Source organism: Nerophis lumbriciformis, linkage group LG05 (assembly GCF_033978685.3).
Source record: "Nerophis lumbriciformis linkage group LG05, RoL_Nlum_v2.1, whole genome shotgun sequence".
NCBI lineage: Eukaryota > Metazoa > Chordata > Actinopteri > Syngnathiformes > Syngnathidae > Nerophis > Nerophis lumbriciformis.
The window spans coordinates 55,899,918-55,919,827 of NC_084552.2; the positions used below are offsets into that span (position 1 = coordinate 55,899,918).

General features: G+C 42.4%; 1 protein-coding gene across 2 annotated transcripts in view; it reads left to right on the top strand.

Moving 5' to 3' along the window:
- LOC133606153 (copine-8) overlaps positions 1-19,910 on the top strand; it is a 255,190-nt gene that overhangs the window by 181,727 nt on the left and 53,553 nt on the right. The window contains exons 12-14 of one of the 2 annotated variants that reach the window (XM_061959775.1): positions 5,568-5,621; positions 5,713-5,774; positions 10,368-10,967. In XM_061959775.1, the coding sequence (XP_061815759.1) occupies positions 5,568-5,621; positions 5,713-5,774; positions 10,368-10,425 (174 nt within the window). In that variant the 3' untranslated portion in view covers positions 10,426-10,967. Of the gene's footprint in view, positions 1-5,567; positions 5,622-5,712; positions 5,775-10,367; positions 10,968-19,910 lie in introns of those variants that run through there. The other variant, XM_061959774.1, reaches the window with a different exon arrangement.

Here is a 19,910-nt window from a genome sequence, read left to right on the forward strand (position 1 = left end):
GTTTTCCCATTGTGGTAAGGTATTTTCACTTTGATGAAGGCATCCAACATGTCCTGTTGGATTTTTATAGTGACAGCAACGAAACGTCAGAAGCCATAACAAACCAGCTGCTGGCAAAACTTGAGATGTCTGGCTTAGAGGTGAAAAACATGTCTGCATATGCAGCAGACAATGCCAGTGTCAATTGTGGCAAACATAACAGTGTGTATCAGAAGCTGAAACTGAGCCAAAAAGATGTGCTCCCTGCAAACTGTTTGGCCCATATTCTGCATAACGCAACCAGATATGCAGCAAGCAGCCTTGATGTTGATGTGGAAAAAATTTTGTGGCATTTTTCTTTTTATTATATATGTTAACTACATTTAAGTCCACACATGTTATGCTTTGTGGCACTCTGCACTTGAAAAGATTCATCTCAGTGGTCACTTTTTGAACACCACAATGTATTGAATAAATACAAATACTGTTAACAAACACTTGACTTTAATATTTTTTCCTATTCAGCCACACAAACATCATCTTTAAACCACTCAAAATTGTACTATAAATAAGGTGTACCAGAGTCCTATGTACACCATAGTAATTTATTGATATGCCGCATAATGTCCTCCTTTTTGGTGTCATGGAAATGGTCACCCTAGGTTCTATTCTGACAGCAACACAGAGCAAATTCCCTGGCTGTCTGTTAAGAAGAGGGAAAAGTTGAAGAAGACAAACTGGAGGAGGCTGACTGTTTGGACACCTCAAGCCGGAGGCTAACTACGTAGCTAAAATGCTAGCACAGTGGGACAGCAAGACAGTGAGACTTGGGACACATTTAAAGCATTTCTGATCACACAAAGTGATCTCTAAGACCGACTAACACAGTTCTGACCGGCGCAAGGTACGACAATTGTGGAAATAAACTTGTCAGAAGTGCTGTTAGCCTCGAGGCTCTTCGAAATGGCAGCGCGGTGTGTACGGGATGTAAACAGGATGTGACGGAGGGGGCCCCGACTTGCCAAAATGGCCGTGCCTGCGGTTACCGGAAGTGATCAAATCAAATCAAATCAACTTTATTTATAGAGCACATTTAAAATTTACCACAGGGGTAGCCAAAGTGCTGTACAATGAGCAGGTTAAAAGATAAAACGAGTACCGAGCAAACACAACACAACACAAACAGAACACGATAAAAAATTAATAATTAAAATAGAATTAATAAAAACATAAAAACAGGATCACAGCAGGTGTATTATGGGGCGCCATTGCAGGATGGATATCACTCAGTGTTAAAAGTCATGGAATAAAAGTATGTTTTTAAGAGAGATTTAAAAACAGGAAGAGAGGAGGCTTGTCTAACACTCAGGGGTAGGTCGTTCCAGAGCTTGGGAGCAGCAACGGCGAAAGCTCTGTCACCTCTAAGCTTCAGCCTTGTGTCAGGGACCGTCAACAGCAGCTGATCGGCTGATCTTAAGGATCGGGTGGGGCAGTAAGGCTGAAGGAGGTCGGAGAGATAGGTTGGCTCGAGGTTGTTTAGACATTTAAAAACAAATAAAAGGAGTTTAAAATGTATTCGGTAACGCACAGGGAGCCAGTGAAGGGACGCTAAAATAGGGGTGATGTGCTCACGTCTGCGGGTCTGTGTTAGCAGACGAGCAGCAGAGTTCTGCACGAGCTGCAGGCGGGCGAGGGAGGCCTGGCTAATGCCTACATACAGGGCATTACAATAATCAAGACGAGTCGAGATAAAAGCGTGGATTAATTTCTCAAGATCATGTCTTGATAGAAGCGGTTTCACTTTCGCTATTTGGCGTAATTGATAAAAGCTTTTTTGAACGACGCTGCTGATTTGTTTTTCGAATTTAAAATCTGAGTCAAACTTTACCCCCAGGTTTGTGACACAGTCGCTGAGATACGGGGTCAGAGTGCCGAGGTCAACGTTGGGGGAGGGAGAGCGACTTGGACCGAACAACATAACTTCTGTTTTATCTTCATTTAGGCTCAGGAAGTTAGCTGAAAGCCAGACTTTGATGTCGTGCAGGCAGTCAATAAGACGTTGAACCGTGTTATTTTGTGCCATGGGAAAATAAATCTGGCAATCATCGGCATAAAAATGAAATGCAATACTGTACTTCCTAAAAATAGAACCAAGGGGGAGAAGGTAAAGTGCAAATAAAAATGGGGCAAGGATTGAGCCCTGGGGGACCCCATGTGGTAAAGGAGCTGTGGACGACATAAAACTGTCTACTTTTACACCCATAAGGCTTCCGGTGGCACACAAAATGCATGAATGAATGAAGAAATAAATGAAACGTTCACACGGTGAGACATGGTCCGCAGACGGAGGTATACGAGTAAGCTTGTTTCGGTGCTGCAAAGTAAATAGAATACATCGAAAAAAAGTTAGGGCACTGGTTAAGAGCACCGAAACAAGCTCGCTAGTTTGCTAACCCTCTAGCTAACTTACTTGTTGTCGCCTCCGTTCGCTCTCCGAGCCACAACGTTGACGGCTGTCCACTTTGCTGCTAATCATATTTGGATCATTACACTCTGAACACTGTTAGTTCTGAACCAGTTGTAGTTGTAGAGCATTTATTTGTAGCCAGTGAGAAGGTACAGTTAACGTGACGGATCGTAAACAGAGTTCACGACACCGGAGGTTTATTGCCTAAGGGGGTGTGGCTACAGGATAGAGTTGTTTTCTGAGTTCTTTGCATGCATGTTATATAATTTTACTTTATATTTTCAATGATAATAATTAGGGCTGTGAATATTTGGGCACCTCACGATTCCGATTTCAGTTCGATTCTTGGGGTGGTAACGATTCGATTCAAAATCGATTCTTGATTAAAAACGATTCTCGGTTCAAAATCAATACTTTTTTAAAAACATTGGGTGCCGGTTCTATGATCCACTACATTCCTTTATATAATAGATAAAAAGCTCTGATTTTTAGTTAACAAAAAAAAAAACTTGTTTATTTTTAAATACAATTGTACCCAAACATAAAGTCAACATAAACATAAAGTCAAGTACAAATAAGGCAGCAATTGAAATACCCAACATTTCTATTTTCTAGAGTAAATTTTGTACAGCAGATATGATCATCTACATCAACAATATGATTTGCCTGAGTGGCTGGACAGGACAGATTTGAAATAAAAAATTAAAAAAAATTAAAATTGCTTTTTTTTTTATTTAAGAATTGTTACAAATAACAATCGCAATTAATTATAATAATAATGTTAGTATATTATCTACCAGAGGTGGGACCAAGTCATTGTTTTGCAAGTCACAAGTAAGTCTCAAGTCTTTGCCCTCAAGTCCGAGTCAAGTCCCGAGTCAAGACAGGCAAGCCCCGAGTCAAGTCCAAAGTCAAGACTGGAAAGTCTCAAGTCAAGTCCTAAGTCCTGCATTTTGAGTTTCGAGTCCTTTCAAGTCCTTTTAACCACAGACTAATATATTAACACAGATTGTGTATGCTTTTCAAATGCTGTATTTATTTATTAAAACAAGTGCATTTTAAATTGCAGGAAAGAAAATTGTGCTGACATTGCACTTTATAATAGCACTATTAACCAGTCATTTTAAACATTAACTCATTCCTTTACAGAACAAACACATTGAAAAATAAAGTGCAAATGTACTTATTTGTACAAAAGTGTTAACATTGAAAAAACATGACATATACATGAACATAACAAAAAAGTTGTACTTTTTATATGTCAGGGCCCTATGCTGCATTGCATTTGCAAAAGACCAAATTAGCCAAGAGTCTGTCAGTCATTTGTGCACGATGGGGGCGTAGTATGATGCCACCATGGCTGAAAACTCGCTCCACTGGAGCACTGGAGGCAGGCACTGCCAAGACTCTCATGGCCACTCGGAACAGTGAAGGAAGAGTCTTCATGTTCAATGCCCAGAACAAAAGGGAGTTTTTTTGGGTTGGTGCACTACTTGTAAGTGTATCTTGTGTTTTTTATGTTGATTTAATTAAAAAAAAAATAATAATAATAATTATTGTGCGGCCCGATACCAATCGATCCACGGACCAGTACCGGGCCGCGGCCCGGTGGTTGGGGACCACTGAGGTAAACAACCAACAGTATGTCAGAAAGCTAGCTAAAACGGTACACACATTCATAATATAGTATACATTTTAACTGACCTTTATTTTACTATTTTTGTCTTTTTTTTTTAGGTGGCTAAAATACGCGGTGCTGCTGACCGCCGTCTAACGTTACGTGTGATATATTGACTAACGTAACCCTGCTTAAAAAAATCACTGAACAAAAAGTATGAATAAGGTAGTGAACTGCAACAGATTCCCGTGTTTGCAATAACGTTATAACGTTAGCAGTGAGTTTACAGCCTCACTTATTTAACTACACAGCAAATAAAAGTCACGTTACTTAGCCAATAAACGTTATCTTACATTCAAAACTTACCGTTCTTTGTGCAACTTCAAATGCCGGACGAAGTTGGAAGTTGTTGCCTCTCCATCAGTAATTTTCGAACCGCATGTGTTGCATACTGCAAACTGTTTTGTGTTGACCACCTCGTAATTTTTATACCCAAACGAAATTATTTTAGGTATCATTTTTTGTTCACTGGCGTGTGGTTTGGACATGTCTTCTTCGTTGGTTGTCCTGCAATTTGATTGGATGAATGCTGTGTGATGAAAACAAAGTAGATCTAATTTGATTGGCTGTTGTACTGAGACCACACCAGCTGACACACGCAACGCTGATAGACAAGTACACAATGAAAAATACGGAGCGCTCCCGAATAACTTTTTCATCTTTGGGTTTTGGGGAAAGTAGCAAGTCATGTCAAGTCATGTCAATTCAAAAGGCTCAAGTCCAAGTGAAGTCACAAGTCATTGATGTTAAAGTCTAAGTCGAGTTGCAAGTCTTTTTACATTTTGTCAAGTCGAGTCTAAAGTCATCAAATTCATGACTCGAGTCTGACTCGAGTCCAAGTCATGTGACTCGAGTCCACACCTCTGTTATCTACTACTGAAACAAAAAATTATGTGGTACATTATGTGGGACATGTACTGTAAGTGTTTAAAATACAGCCAAAAGAGGTTGGTAAATGATAATAAATCAAAAACTAAAAAATATTATAGGAATGCACCCAGCTGCAGGAACTGTAGTCTTGATTTTCTAAATTTTATTTCGGGGTTTGCGTGGCAGCTTTTTATTGCTGTTAAAAATGTTCCTCTTTTTTTCAATTTTCTTGTCTTTTTCTAAAATAGTGCTCACAAACCTGGAAATAGGAGATTGGGACAGGATTTGGATTGCCGTACTTTACCGCTCCATAATGTGCTTTATTCTACACAGTTATACACCACCTCATTGCTACCGCCATATCTAAAGCAAAGGAGTGTTTTTAATAAATAATAAAAAAAAGAAATAAAAAATAGTCAAGTTCTAAGAATTCCCTTCAACAGGGACCAAAAAGAAGGACAAATGCACTACATAGAGGTTTACCTAATGCCATGTTTATGCCCAGCAATGTGTGACAACCTTGTAACGAATAATAGATAAGATATTGAATAATTTGCATTGTGTTTGTTCAAGGTGGTTAATACGAAGAAGAAAGAAAAAAAGAAAAAATATCTAAACTCTGGAACGGTAAGAGGCTAAACCTAATTCAGTTAAACACTTGAAAGTCATTTTCATTGACCCACATGGACTCATTCCCCCCTCTCTCTGTCTCCCTAAGGTAACACTGTTGTCGTTCCTGGTGGACATCGAAGTCACCTTCTTGGACTACATTAAAGGAGGGTATGTCGATGACCGCATGTTTATTTAAAGGAAAACTGTCAAATGGGGGTTGTGGCCCTTTTTTATGCTGCTGGGTGTCCGGGTCCTTGTGTTACGGTGGCCGACAGAGCTCAACACAATTTCAAATGCAGAAAAAAAAAGAGCACCATCGCGTAAAGCGGAAGCACAGTTGCAAGTAGCCTTAGTGCAGATCCGAACACACGACGGCGGGCACCGCTGTCACGGAAATGCGATTGGCAGTGTCTAACCAAAGTGGTAACACCAGAGCGGTGGGAAGTTTGAAGATGGCTGAGTTTAATCGGGTAAGTGAAACATTGTTGCTTGTTTATATTTACATACAGTATATCTGCATGCAACCAAAGTGTAGCATCAGGTTGTTATGAAGCTAGCTTTATAGTAGCATTAGTTCTTAGTCAATCACATGAATGTAAGTTCATGGATTTTTGCGAATCTAGCACAGGGTCAAACAACCCAGTTCGTACTGTTACGGGGAATATTTTCTCACCTTTTGAGCAAAATGAAATGCCTTAAACCAGGGGTGTCAAACTCATTTTAGATGGGGGGCCACATGGAGAAAAATCTACTCCCAAGTGGTCCGGACTGGTGAAATCACGGCACGATAACTTAAAAATAAAGACAACTTCAGATTGTTTTCTTTGTTTAAAAATAGAACAAGCACATTCTGAAAATGTCCAAATCATAATGTTGTTTTTGTTTTTTTACACTTACCGTATTTTCCGCACTATAAGGCGCACCGGATTATTAGCCGCACCTTCAATGAATGGCATATTTCATAACTTTGTCCACCAATAAGCCGCCCCGGACTATAAGCCGCGCCTACGCTGCGCTAAAGGGAATGTCAAAAAAACAGTCAGATAGGTCAGTCAAACTTTAATAATATATTAAAAACCAGCGTTCTAACAACTCTGTTCACTCCCAAAATGTACGCAAATGTGCAATCACAAACATAGTAAAATTCAAAATAGTGCAGAGCAATAGCAACATAATGTTGCTCGAACGTTAATGTCACAACACACAAAATAAACATAGCGCTCACTTTCTGAAGTTATTCTTCATTCGTAAATCCTTCGTCTTCGGTGTCCGGAGTGAAAAGTTGGGCAAATTTACGATCCACTGGCAGATGTTGGCGTCGTCTGGCGCTGCCTCCTCGTCTTAGTGAAGGTGTGTTCGCCTTCTGTCATCCATTGTTCCCACGCAGTTAGCAGTCTAGCTTCGAATGCCCTGTTGACACCAATATCTAGCGGCTGGAGGTCTTTTGTCAATCCACCCGGAATGACGGCGAGTATTGAATTAAGCGCGTAAGCGTGTCTCTCAATGTGCTGTTATGAGCTAGCAAATATAACAACTACACTACCCAGCATGCAACGATAGTTACGAGCATGCGCGGTAGCCCTGAGAAGCGTTGTATGCTGGCAGTTAGCACGCTGTGAGTAAACGTTGAGAACTCAGTTAACACGCCTCGTCTGCATTATTTATAATTAGACAGACAACACACTTAATAGGAGCCATTTTGGGGTCTTTACATAAACACACAAATGGAAATGAAACGTCACATATCCCAGCACGCACCGCGCGCTTCTTCTACGGGGAAAAAAGATGGCGGCTGTTTACCGTAGTTGCGAGACCTAAACTTTATGAAAATGAATCTTAATATTTATCCATATATAAAGCGCACCGGGTTATAAGGCGCACTGTCAGCTTTTGAGAAAATTTGTGGTTTTTAGGTGCGCCTTATAGTGCGGAAAATACGGTACATGTTGCAGTTAAATAGTATTCCATCTTTATTTGTCGTTATTTATACTTTCTGAATAAATTATCTGATAATGTTCATCAGTCAGCTCATTGGTGTTCATTTTCAATCTATACAAAATACAGGATGTTATTTATGTAGTTTGCTCATTTTCCTCGACTGGTGCACTAACATGTGGTTTATTTTGCACATATGTAGCATCATCTACAAAGATACACAGAATTGGCTATTGTGACATCTCGTGGACACATTTACAACAGCAGTTACTTTCATTCGAAAATTTCGGCTCATTTTTATACTTAGCAAACTCTTCCACGGGCCTGATAAAACCTGTTCGGGCCGTATGTTTGACACCCCTGCCTTGAACGTAACGGGCTTTGGCTTTGGTTTTACTCGAAGATAAAAACAATGAGTGTTTTCCATGCTTGTGTTGACATTTCCTGTCCTGTCTTGATAGCTGAGGGGATTCTAATCCAGAGGAAGGTTACATTTTATATAAAAAATGTTTACATTTAATATAATTGTTTCCTGTTCCTTCGATAGGTCATAAGAAATATCAATAATTACCAATATCGACTGATATAAAACACTTAAATGGTGATACAGTTTTCAGCCATATCGCCCAGCCTTAGATCACACACCTGTTGTGCATGCATACTTGACAACCCTCCCGGATTTTCCGGGAGACTCCCGAAATTCAGCGCCTCTCCCGAAAACCTCCCGGGACAAATTTTCCCGAAAATCTCCCGAAATTCAGGCGAACTCAGGTCCTCCACAATATAAAAAAGCGTACCTGCCCAATCACGTTATAACTATAGAATGATGGAGGGCGAGTTCTTGCTTTCTTATGTGGGTTTATTGTTAGGCAGTTTCATTAACGTCCTCCCAGCGTGGCAACAACACACAACAGCAGTAGTCACTTTTTTGTATACCGTAAAGCAGTTCATCTGCCGTAAACAGCAATGTTGTGACACTCTTAAACAGGACAATACTGCCATCTAGTGCATTTGATGAAAGCACTTTTGTGCGTGCCACACAGCAATGCACCATCAGAGAGGGTGTTCAGCATGGTTCGAAAAATAGTGACAGAGAATAGAACAAGGATGGACAATTCAACCCTTAACTCAACAATGAGTAGATGAGTGTTATGTGTGTGTATATGTGTAAATAAATGAATATATATATATGTATGTGTGGGGAAAAAAATCACAAGACTATTTCATCTCTACAGGCCTGTTTCATGAGGGGGGGTACCCTCAATCATCAGGAGATTTTAATGGGAGCATTCGCATACCATGGTTTATATAATAGGGCACAGAGTGGGTGGGTACAGGCTGGCGTAGGGGCGTGGTGATTGGCTCATGTGTTACCTAGGAGGTGTTTCCGTCTATGGCGGCATGCTGTTACAATTTCGCTGCGCTTGTTGAGGGATGACAGGTCTGGACGGTAAATAATAAACAGTTTCTCTTTCAAGCATAGGTTGCATCTTTTATTACCACTATTGTAAGGTGTGCTGGATGCAAGAATTTGCCATGTTATTGAATATTCAACATTATTGTCTTTGAGGTCCCAAATGTGTTTGCTGAGTTCTGTGGTATTTCGCAGGTTTTTGTTCCTGAAAGAAGCCTTGTGATTGTTCCATCTGGTTTTGAATTCTCCCTCGGTTAATCCTACATATGTGTCGGATGTGTTAATGTCCTTGCGTATTACCTTAGATTGGTAGACAACTGATGTTTGTAAGCACCCCCCGTTGAGAGGGCAATCAGGGTTCTTTCGACAGTTACAGCCTTTGTTGGTTTTGGAGTCGCTCTGTCCGGGGGCCGACGGCTCATTTGCAATTGTTTTGTTGTGGTTTGAGATGATTTGTCGTATATTGTTCATGCAGCTGTAGCTCAATTTAATGTTGTTCTTGTTGAATACTTTGAATACACCACGCCCCTACGCCAGCCTGTACCCACCCACTCTGTGCCCTATATAAACCATGGTATGCGAATGCTCCCATTAAAATCTCCTGATTGAGGGTACCCCCCCTCATGAAACAGGCCTGTAGAGATGAAATAGTCTTGTGATTTTTTTTCCCACACATACATATATTGCGCTCTACTACGGTATCGAGCACTATTTTTTGGATAACCTTATTAAGACATATATATATATATATATATATATAGCTAGAATTCACTGAACGTCAAGTTTTTCTTATATATATATATATATATGAAAATATACTCCTCCCCTTTTAGCCACGCCCCCGTCCCACCCCGACCACGCCCCCCCCCACCCCCCCCCCCCCCTCCCCCCCACCTCCCGAAATCGGAGGTCTCAAGGTTGGCAAGTATGTGTGCATGTTTCCATTCAACTCTTTAATGGATAACAGAAAGTTGTGCAGAAAGGACAGGAACTTTTAACAGGTTAAAGAACGTCAAAGTAAATTCACCTGTAAAAGGTATAGTGCATTTGAGAATTGAGAGTAGTGTACACGCTTACAATACACGCATACTGTGCTTCAACTTCTATAGCTAGCTCATTAACCTTTCTCCTTCTCATGGAAAGGGAGGTGCCCTACAACATGTGACCAGAATTTGAATTACAGAACATAAAATTGTACTAGAATTGATCAAATTCACAATAGATTCATTGCTCATACTGCCACCATACACACTGATGCTTTACTCTTTGCTGTATATTACCCAAGACGCCTTTTCCTTTGGTGCCTGTAACCTTTTCAGGGGCGGTGATGGTTGGCGTTTTGGTCAAACTACTATGAACTGTACAAAAACAGACATGACATGTCAGTCCGTGTGGACACTTTCCTAAAACAGGACAGAGACGCGGGATTCCCAGCACCAAGAAAATGGCGCCAGAGAGGCAATCTCGTGAAATCCGCAGAAGCATTTGGTACACATGACGATCAGCTCACTGGCTTTGAAGAAGAGACAAGGAGGCAGAAGGTGGAAATCCATTGACAGGATGCCGTCCATGTATAGTCTGTAACGAAGGAATGTCGTCTACCTTAAGTTCTTGACTCGTAATTTAAGCGTTTGTTGCATTATTTAACCTAATAAATCTGAGATATTTATTATGAAAACTGGTGCTCTATGTATGCCAGACTGTACATTATTTTAATTCAGCGTGCATTCACAATTGGCTACACAAAATAATATTTCAAGCTCTGGCGGCCACCGCACTGTCTGGTTAATGACCCGCATCATGACGATAAAAACGTGGCTATGAGACTGAAAAGGCAGAGTAACCGAACTGAAGTGTGTTCCCTCGTGTGCTCTTGCATTGTGTGTCAACACTCGCCCGTGCGACCTTGTGTGTCTCTGTGCACATGTTCCGCCTGTACATATGGCTATGTGCTACCGAGTGAAGCAAAACTACTCGCCTACAATGTCAAAAGGCCTACTGAAATGCGATTTTCTTATTTAAACGGGGATAGCAGGTCCATTCTATGTGTCATACTTGATCATTTCGCGATATTGCCATATTTTTGCTGAAAGGATTTAGTAGAGAACATCGACGATAAAGTTCGCAACTTTTAGTCGCTGATAAAAAAGCCTTGCCTCTACCGGAAGTAGCAGACGAGTAGCGTGACGTCACAGGTTGTGGAGCTCCTCACATCTGCACATTGTTTACAATCATGGCCACCAGCAGCGAGAGCGATTCGAACCGAGAAAGCGACGATTTCCCCATTAATTTGAGCGAGGATGAAAGATTCGTGGATGAGGAAAGTGAGAGTGAAGGACTAGAGGGCAGTGGGAGCGATTCAGATAGGGAAGATGCTGTGAGAGGCGGGTGGGACCTGATATTCAGCTGGGAATGACTAAAACAGTAAATAAACACAAGACATATATATACTCTATTAGCCACAACACAACCAGGCTTATATTTAATATGCCACAAATTAATCCCGCATAACAAACACCTCCCCCCTCCCGTCCATATAACCCGCCAATACAACTCAAACACCTGCACAACACACTCGATCCCACAGCCCAAAGTACCGTTCACCTCCCCAAAGTTCATACAGCACATATATTTCCCCAAAGTCCCCGAAGTTACGTACGTGACATGCACATAGCGGCACGCACGTACGGGCAAGCGATCAAATGTTTGGAAGCCGCAGCTGCATGCGTACTCACGGTACCAGGCGCCGAACCTGGGGCGACAGGGCCTTCTCTGTGGCTGCCCCCTCTCTCTGGAACGCTCTCCCCAGGCACAGCAGAGATGCCCCCTCCCTCCCTACCTTCAAAGCCACCCTAAAAACTCACCTCTTCACATTAGCCTTTCCAAACTGACCCTGCCCTAGGTGTCTCTTATTTATTTATTTATTTATTTATTTATTTTATTTTTTCTAATAAACACACACATGTAAAGCGACTTTGGGTATTTAGAAACGCGCTATATAAATCCCAGGTATTATTATTATTATTATTATTACCGTGTCTGCGTATCCAACTCAAAGTCCTCCTGGTAAGAGTCTCTGTTGTCCCAGTTCTCCACAGGCCAATGGTAAAGCTTGATTGTCATCTTTCGGGAATGTAAACAATGAAACACCGGCTGTGTTTGTGTTGTTGCAGTCGGCCGCAATACACCGCTTCCCACCTACAGCTTTCTTCTTTGCCGTCTCCATTGTTCATTGAACAAATCGCAAAAGATTCACCAACACAGATGTCCAGAATACTGTGGAATTTTGCGATGAAAACAGACGACTTAATAGCTGGCCACCATGCTGTCCCAAAATGTCCTCCACAATCCGTGACGTCACGCGCTGACGTCATCACACCGAGACGTTTTCAGCAGGATATTTCGCGCGAAACTTAAAATTGCACTTTAGTAAGCTAACCCGGCCGTATTGGCATGTGTTGCAATGTTAAGATTTCATCATTGATATATAAACTATCAGACTGCGTGGTCGGTAGTAGTGGGTTTCAGTAGGCCTTTAAAGCTTATTGGAAAACCTGAAACACTATCAGAATACTAGCTATTGGGGGTTCTCGTGGTCTGTCATTTTGTGGTTATAATATACAGTACAGGCCAAAAGTTTGGACACACCTTCTCCTCATTCAATACATTTACTTTATTTTCATGACTATTTACATTGTAGATTGTTACTGAAGGCATCAAAACTATGAATTAACACGTGGAGTTACTGTATGTACTTAACAAAAAAAGGTGAAATAACTGAAAACATGTTTTATATTCTAGTTTCTTCAAAATAGCCACGCTTTGCTGTGATTACTGCTTTGCACACTCTTGGCATTCTCTCGTTGAGCTTCAAGCACACCTGTGAAGTGAAAACCATTTCAGGTGACTACTGTTAAGGTTTGCAGAGGAGGTGACGGCAACAGACACTAGATGGCAGTAATGTTCAATGATTTATTATATATAGTAATATATATAATAATAAACACTAAATATATGAACTAAGGAAATGGAGTGTGGCAAAATCCAAGTGTGTGTATGGTGTACGACTATGTGTAGTATTTAACTGAGGTGTGCGTTACCAAGTGTTGAACGAGAGATGAGGAAGTCCAGGGGAAGAGGGGAATCCGTGTCCAAGCGGGAGGTCGAGATCCAAGGAGCAGTCCGAGAAGCAGGGGAACGACGACGAGAAATGACGAGACACACAGCAACGTCAAAACACGGGAACGGAGGTCTGCAGTAGGATGACACGACAATGAAACACGGAAGGGAAAACAGACAGAGAGAACAGTATTGCATCAAGCAGGATGATCGCTTACTATACGCCAACAGATGATTATATTCCGGCGCCGGCATGCCAAGATGTCCAGGCTTATGAAGGCAGCTCCTTCATTCCAGGCAGGTGTGATGATTGCCGGCAAGTGATTGCAGCTGGCGGCAGCTGCAGGGCGGAGACGCGCGCGGCGCGTCCCTAGATCTGCGCCACAGTCGTGGGCGTGTCCCGCGGTGCTTGCAGCGCGCAAGGATGAGGACGCATTCCAATGCGCCCTGGCCGTGACAACTACCTCTTGAAGCTCATTGAGAGAATGCCAAGATTGTGCGAAAAAGTAATCAGAGCAAAGAGTGTATAAGCTCTGTGCTCTTTAATTTTATTTAATGTCCTTGTGTTCTTCTTTTTTGCTCTTTTGTTTTTTTGCATGTGTTGTATTTTATATTTTCCGGACTTGAAGCGCACCGGTATATACTGTAAGCTGCAGACAGTAAATTTGAGAAAAAAAAATATATTCTTCTAGATATTAGCCGCACCGGACTTTAAGCCGCAGATGTATATGTTTTGAAATGAGATATTTACATAGAAAGAGTTTGAAAATGTCTATTTACGGCTGATCAAATAAAAGACGTCGTCGTGATGGACCCACAAGCTGCGAAAGCTAGCCCTCCAATTAGCTAAACAGACTCTATAAATACAGTGTGACATTTTGCTGAATTTACTGAGGAATTTGTGTAACTGAAACAATACAAAAAGAATGACATTTTAAGTTAATACTAACACAGACACTAGTAAACGTGTTAGCATATTAGCTAATGCTAACGACGCTGGCTTGATTACATTACGATAGCACGCACAAATATGCATGAAAACATTCCTACAGACATCACACATGGGACGGTTTAGCAAGCAAGATTAATTTTAGTTATATTGTAAAACTTACAAACGTTGCTTGTAGTGATGAATGAATAATCAATACAAGTAGCAACGTTATGGACGATTAGAAGACGAGTACGTCCGGTTCAAAGCTTCAGACAGCAGGAAACTCTTTCCCCTAGTGTCTTTGCACGTGTTTAATGAAAACTATTTGCTTTATGGCCGACAGCGAAGAAAAATCCATAAGTTTGACGCACCGTTTTATATGTTGCTGGGTTCAAAGGAAAAAAGTAGCTTCTTATAGTCTGGAATTTACGGTACATTATTTTTTGTGGGCTTTTTGTATCCCCACATTAACCACATAATTTCCCCATAGTGGTATAAATAAAGTCTATCCTATCCTAGTATCGACGGTCTATAAAAATACCAAATTTGATAGCCATCCCTACTTGTATACATAATTTAAAATACCGTATTTTCCGCACTATAAGGCGCACCGGATTATTAGCCGCACCTTCAATGAATGGCATATTTCATAACTTTGTCCACCAATAAGCCGCCCCGGACTATAAGCCGCGCCTACGCTGCGCTAAAGGGAATGTCAAAAAAACAGTCAGATAGGTCAGTCAAACTTTAATAATATATTGAAAACCAGCGTTCTAACAACTCTGTCCCAAAATGTACGCAAATGTGCAATCACAAACATAGTAAAATTCAAAATAGTGCAGAGCAATAGCAACATAATGTTGCTCGAACGTTAATGTCACAACACACAAAATAAACATAGCGCTCACTTTCTGAAGTTATTCTTCATTCGTAAATCCTTCGTCTTCGGTGTCCGAAGTGAAAAGTTGGGCAAATGTGAGATCCAAAATGGCCGGTTCCGTCTCGTCGAAGTCATCGGAGTCAGTGTCACTGTTATCCAGCAGTTCTGTGAATCCTGCCCTCCGGAAAGCTCGGACCACAGTTGTGACCGAAATATCTGTCCAGGCATTTACGATCCACTGGCAGATGTTGGCGTCGTCTGGCGCTGCCTCCCTGTCTTAGTGAATGTGTGTTCGCCTTCTGTCATCCATTGTTCCCACGCAGTTAGCAGTCTAGCTTCGAATGCCCTGTTGACACCAATATCTAGCGGCTGGAGGTCTTTTGTCAATCCACCCGGAATGACGGCGAGTATTGAATTAAGCGCGTAAGCGTGTCTTTTAATGTGATGTTATGAGCTAGCAAATATAACAACTACACTACCCAGCATGCAACGATAGTTACGAGCATGCGCGGTAGCCCTGAGAAGCGTTGTTGTATGCTGGGAGTTAGAATGTGGTTATGAGCACGCTGTGAGTAAACGTTGAGAACTCAGTTAACACGCCTCGTCTGCATTATTTATAATTAGACAGACAACACACTTAATAGGAGCCATTTTGGGGTCTTTACATAAACACACAAATGGAAATGAAACGTCACATATCCCAGCATGCACCGCGCTTCTTCTTCTTCCGGGGGCGGGTGGTTGCTTACAGTACAAGAAGAAGCGCTTCCTGTTCTATGGGGGCGGGTGCTTACCTTGGCGGTTGCTTGCGTAGAAGAAGAAGCGCTTCCTGCTCTACCGGGAAAAAAGATGGCGGCTGTTTACCGAAGTTGCGAGAACGAAACTTTATGAAAATGAATCTTAATATTTATCCATATATAAAGCGCACCGGGTTAAAAGCCGCACTGTCAGCTTTTGAGTAAATTTGTGGTTTTTAGGTGCGGCTAATGGTGCGGAAAATACGGTACATTGTATTTTGCACTAGCCAAAGCTTTTACTGTAGCCTTCTGATTGCTACTTTTGAGGTTCTCATGAAAACAGCAGATCAATATTCCATTGATTGACATGGTCGCTTGTGAATGCCACATCAAGTCGACATAAAAGGAGACTAATGAGTTGTTCACTTTCAGTCCAGCCCTGCGATGCACGTGTGCAGGAACGTGGTCCTGCAGCATTGTTGCAAACAATATTGCATTTTCTCAACACGCCTGTTTTTTCTTCTTTTTTTTCATGAGAGTCAGCCGCATGCTCGCGTGGCCAAATAAAGTGCCGAGTGGTGTATCGCTGCTTGAGACCTAAATGGACCATAATGGTCCGGTTGCAGTCGTAAGCACATAATGGGCCCCCAAACATGGCCACGCTTGCATACACAAATACTCCTAAATCACTCAAGCAATGCCCTGAAATCCCTTGTGTGTGTGTGTGTGTGTGTGTGTGTGTGTGTGTGTGTGTGTGTGTGTGTGTATTTTAATTCCTTCTATCTCGTCTTTCCTCCCCACTGCTCACTTATCCCCTGATTGGCAGCTCTTTTGGGAGCCTCAACCCAATCAGCTAATTGTCCATTTGGACCTAATTAGAGCATGATCGGTTGACTGCATTAGCATAAATAACTGATCCGAGAGAGGCTCCATCTCAATCCGGAGCGACGCTCGCGCTCATTCTTTTCATCGCGCCCGATAAAGCGCGGGTACCACCCGTGGTTCCCCCACAAAAGGAGCCTCCATTCACGAGGTGGCGGATATAAATGAGCAGTTGTTGGCGATATCTTTTATTTGGAGTCGTGTCTTTGATGGCCGCCCTGTCGCTCACAGTGACAGATATTGTCTCCTCCTATTTCGGCTGGTGAATCGACTATTGAAACCAGAATAGAAGCAGGAGGAAACCGTGCTTGTATTGAAAACCATTGTGAGGAGATGTCATTTCAGAGGCGGGACAAAGGTTTGAAAAGCGTTCAACCAGAGAAAATGAGATTTTTATGCCGCGGCCCCAGTCAAAAATGGAATATGAGATGTTTACCTTCTCCATCCTCATGTGACCAATTGGACACTTGCCTAGCTGCGACATCTGTTTGCCAATCATCAGGATAGGTCACATGGCACAAACTCTGGTGCTTTTTTTTTTTGGCCACTGAGCGTTCAATCAATCAATCAATCAATCTTTATTTATATAGCCCTAAATCACAAGTGTCTCAAAGGGCTGCACAAGCCACAACGACATCCTCGGTACAAAGCCCACATACGGGCAAGGAAAAACTCACCCCAGTGGGACGTCAATGTGAATGACTATGAGAAACCTTGGAGAGGACCGCATATGTGGGTAACCCCCCCCCCCTCTAGGGGAGACCGAAAGCAATGGATGTCGAGTGGGTCTGACATAATATTGTGAGAGTCCAGTCCATAGTGGATCCAACATAATAGTAAGAGTCCAGTCCATAGTGGGGCCAGCAGGACACCATCCCGAGCGGAGACTGGTCAGCAGCGCAGAGATGTTCCCAGCCGATGCACAGGCGAGCGGTCCACCCCGTGTCCCGACTCTGGACAGCCAGCACTTCATCCATGGCCACCGGACCTGTGCCCCCCCCCTCAAGGAAAAGGGGAGCAGAGGAGAAAAGAAAAGAAACGGCAGATCAACTGGTCTAACAGGGGGGCTATTTAAAGGCTAGAGTATACAAATGAGTTTTAAGATGGGACTTAAATGCTTCTACTGAGGTAGCATCTCTAATTGTTACCGGGAGGGCATTCCATAGTACTGGAGCCCCAATAGAAAACGCTCTATAGCCCGCAGACTTTTTTTGGGCTCTGGGAATCACTAATAAGCCGGAGTTCTTTGAACGCAGATTTCTTGCCGGGACATATGGTACAATGCAATCGACAAGATAGGACGGAGCTAGACCGTGTAGTATTTTATACGTAAGTAGTAAAACCTTAAAGTCACTTCTTAAGTGCACAGGAAGCCAGTGCAGGTGAGCCAGTATAGGCGTAATATGATCAAACTTTCTTGTTCTTGTCAAAAGTCTAGCAGCCGCATTTTGTACCAACTGTAATTTTTTAATGCTAGACATAGGGAGACCCGAAAATAATACGTTACAGTAGTCGAGACGAGACGTAACGAACGCATGAATAATGATCTCAGCGTCGCTAGTGGATAAAATAGAACGAATTTTAGCGATATTACGGAGATGAAAGAAGGCCGTTTTAGTAACACTCTTAATGTGTGACTCAAAGGAGAGAGTTGGGTCGAAGATAATACCCAGATTCTTTACTGATTCGCCTTGTGTAATTGTTTGGTTGTCAAATGTTAAGGTGGTATTATTAAATAAATGTCGGTGTTTAGCAGGACCGATAATCAGCATTTCCGTTTTCTTGGCGTTGAGTTGCAAGAAGTTAGCGGACATCCATTGTTTAATTTCATTAAGACACGCCTCCAGCTGACTACAATCCGGCGTGTTGGTCAGCTTTAGGGGCATGTAGAGTTGGGTGTCATCAGCATAACAATGAAAGCTAACACCGTATTTGCGTATGATGTCGCCTAGCGGCAGCATGTAAATACTAAAGAGTGCAGGGCCAAGAACCGAACCCTGAGGAACTCCGCACGTTACCTTAACATAGTCCGAGGTCACATTATTATGGGAGACGCATTGCATCCTGTCAGTAAGATAAGAGTTAAACCACGACAAAGCTAAGTCTGACATACCAATACGTGTTTTGATACGCTCTAATAAAATATTATGATCGACGGTATCGAAAGCAGCGCTAAGATCAAGAAGCAGCAACATAGATGACGCATCAGAATCCATCGTTAGCAGTAGATCATAGGTCATTTTTGCGAGGGCTGTCTCCGTAGAGTGATTTGCCCTGAAACCGGATTGAAAAGGTTCACAGAGATTGTTAGACACTAAGTGTTCATTTAGCTGCTGTGCGACAATTTTTTCGAGGATTTTCGAAATAAAGGGAAGGTGGGACACCAGTCGGTAGTTTACCATGAGGTCAGGATCAAGGTTAGGTCTTTTTGAGCGTTAATGGTGAACTCTGAGAATAAAAATGTGGAGATTGTTGAGTGGAACGCAGTACCGTCTGCAACCAGTAGAGCAGGTGTGCCAAACGTACGGCATCCGGCCCGCGAGATGAGTTTGCCAAGTATAAAAATGAGCTGACATTTTGGAATGAAAAAAACTGTTGTTCTAAGTGTGTCCACTGGGTGTCGCAATTTGTATCCCTTGCCGCCAGCAAGGGTGGAGCTATGTGCCCTCAGCTAACTTCCTGAGTCTAAATGAAGATAAAACAGAAGTTATGTTGTTCGGTCCAAGTCGCTCTCCCTCCCCCAACGTTGACCTCGGCACTCTGACCCCGTATCTCAGCGACTCTGTCACAAACCTGGGGGTAAAGTTTGACTCAGATTTTAAATTCGAAAAACAAATCAGCAGCGTCGTTCAAAAAAGCTTTTATCAATTACGCCAAATAGCGAAAGTGAAACCGCTTCTATCAAGACATGATCTTGAGAAATTAATCCACGCTTTTATCTCGACTCGTCTTGATTATTGTAATGCCCTGTATGTTGGCATTAACCAGGCCTCCCTCGCCCGCCTGCAGCTCGTGCAGAACTCTGCTGCTCGTCTGCTAACACAGACCCGCAGACGTGAGCACATCACCCCTATTTTAGCGTCCCTTCACTGGCTCCCTGTGCGTTACCGAATACATTTTAAACTCCTTTTATTTGTTTTTAAATGTCTAAACAACCTCGCGCCAACCTATCTCTCCGACCTCCTTCAGCCTTACTGCCCCACCCGATCCTTAAGATCAGCCGATCAGCTGCTGTTGACGGTCCCTGACACAAGGCTGAAGCTTAGAGGTGACAGAGCTTTCGCCGTTGCTGCTCCCAAGCTCTGGAACGACCTACCCCTGAGTGTTAGACAAGCCTCCTCTCTTCCTGTTTTTAAATCTCTCTTAAAAACATACTTTTATTCCATGGCTTTTAACACTGAGTGAT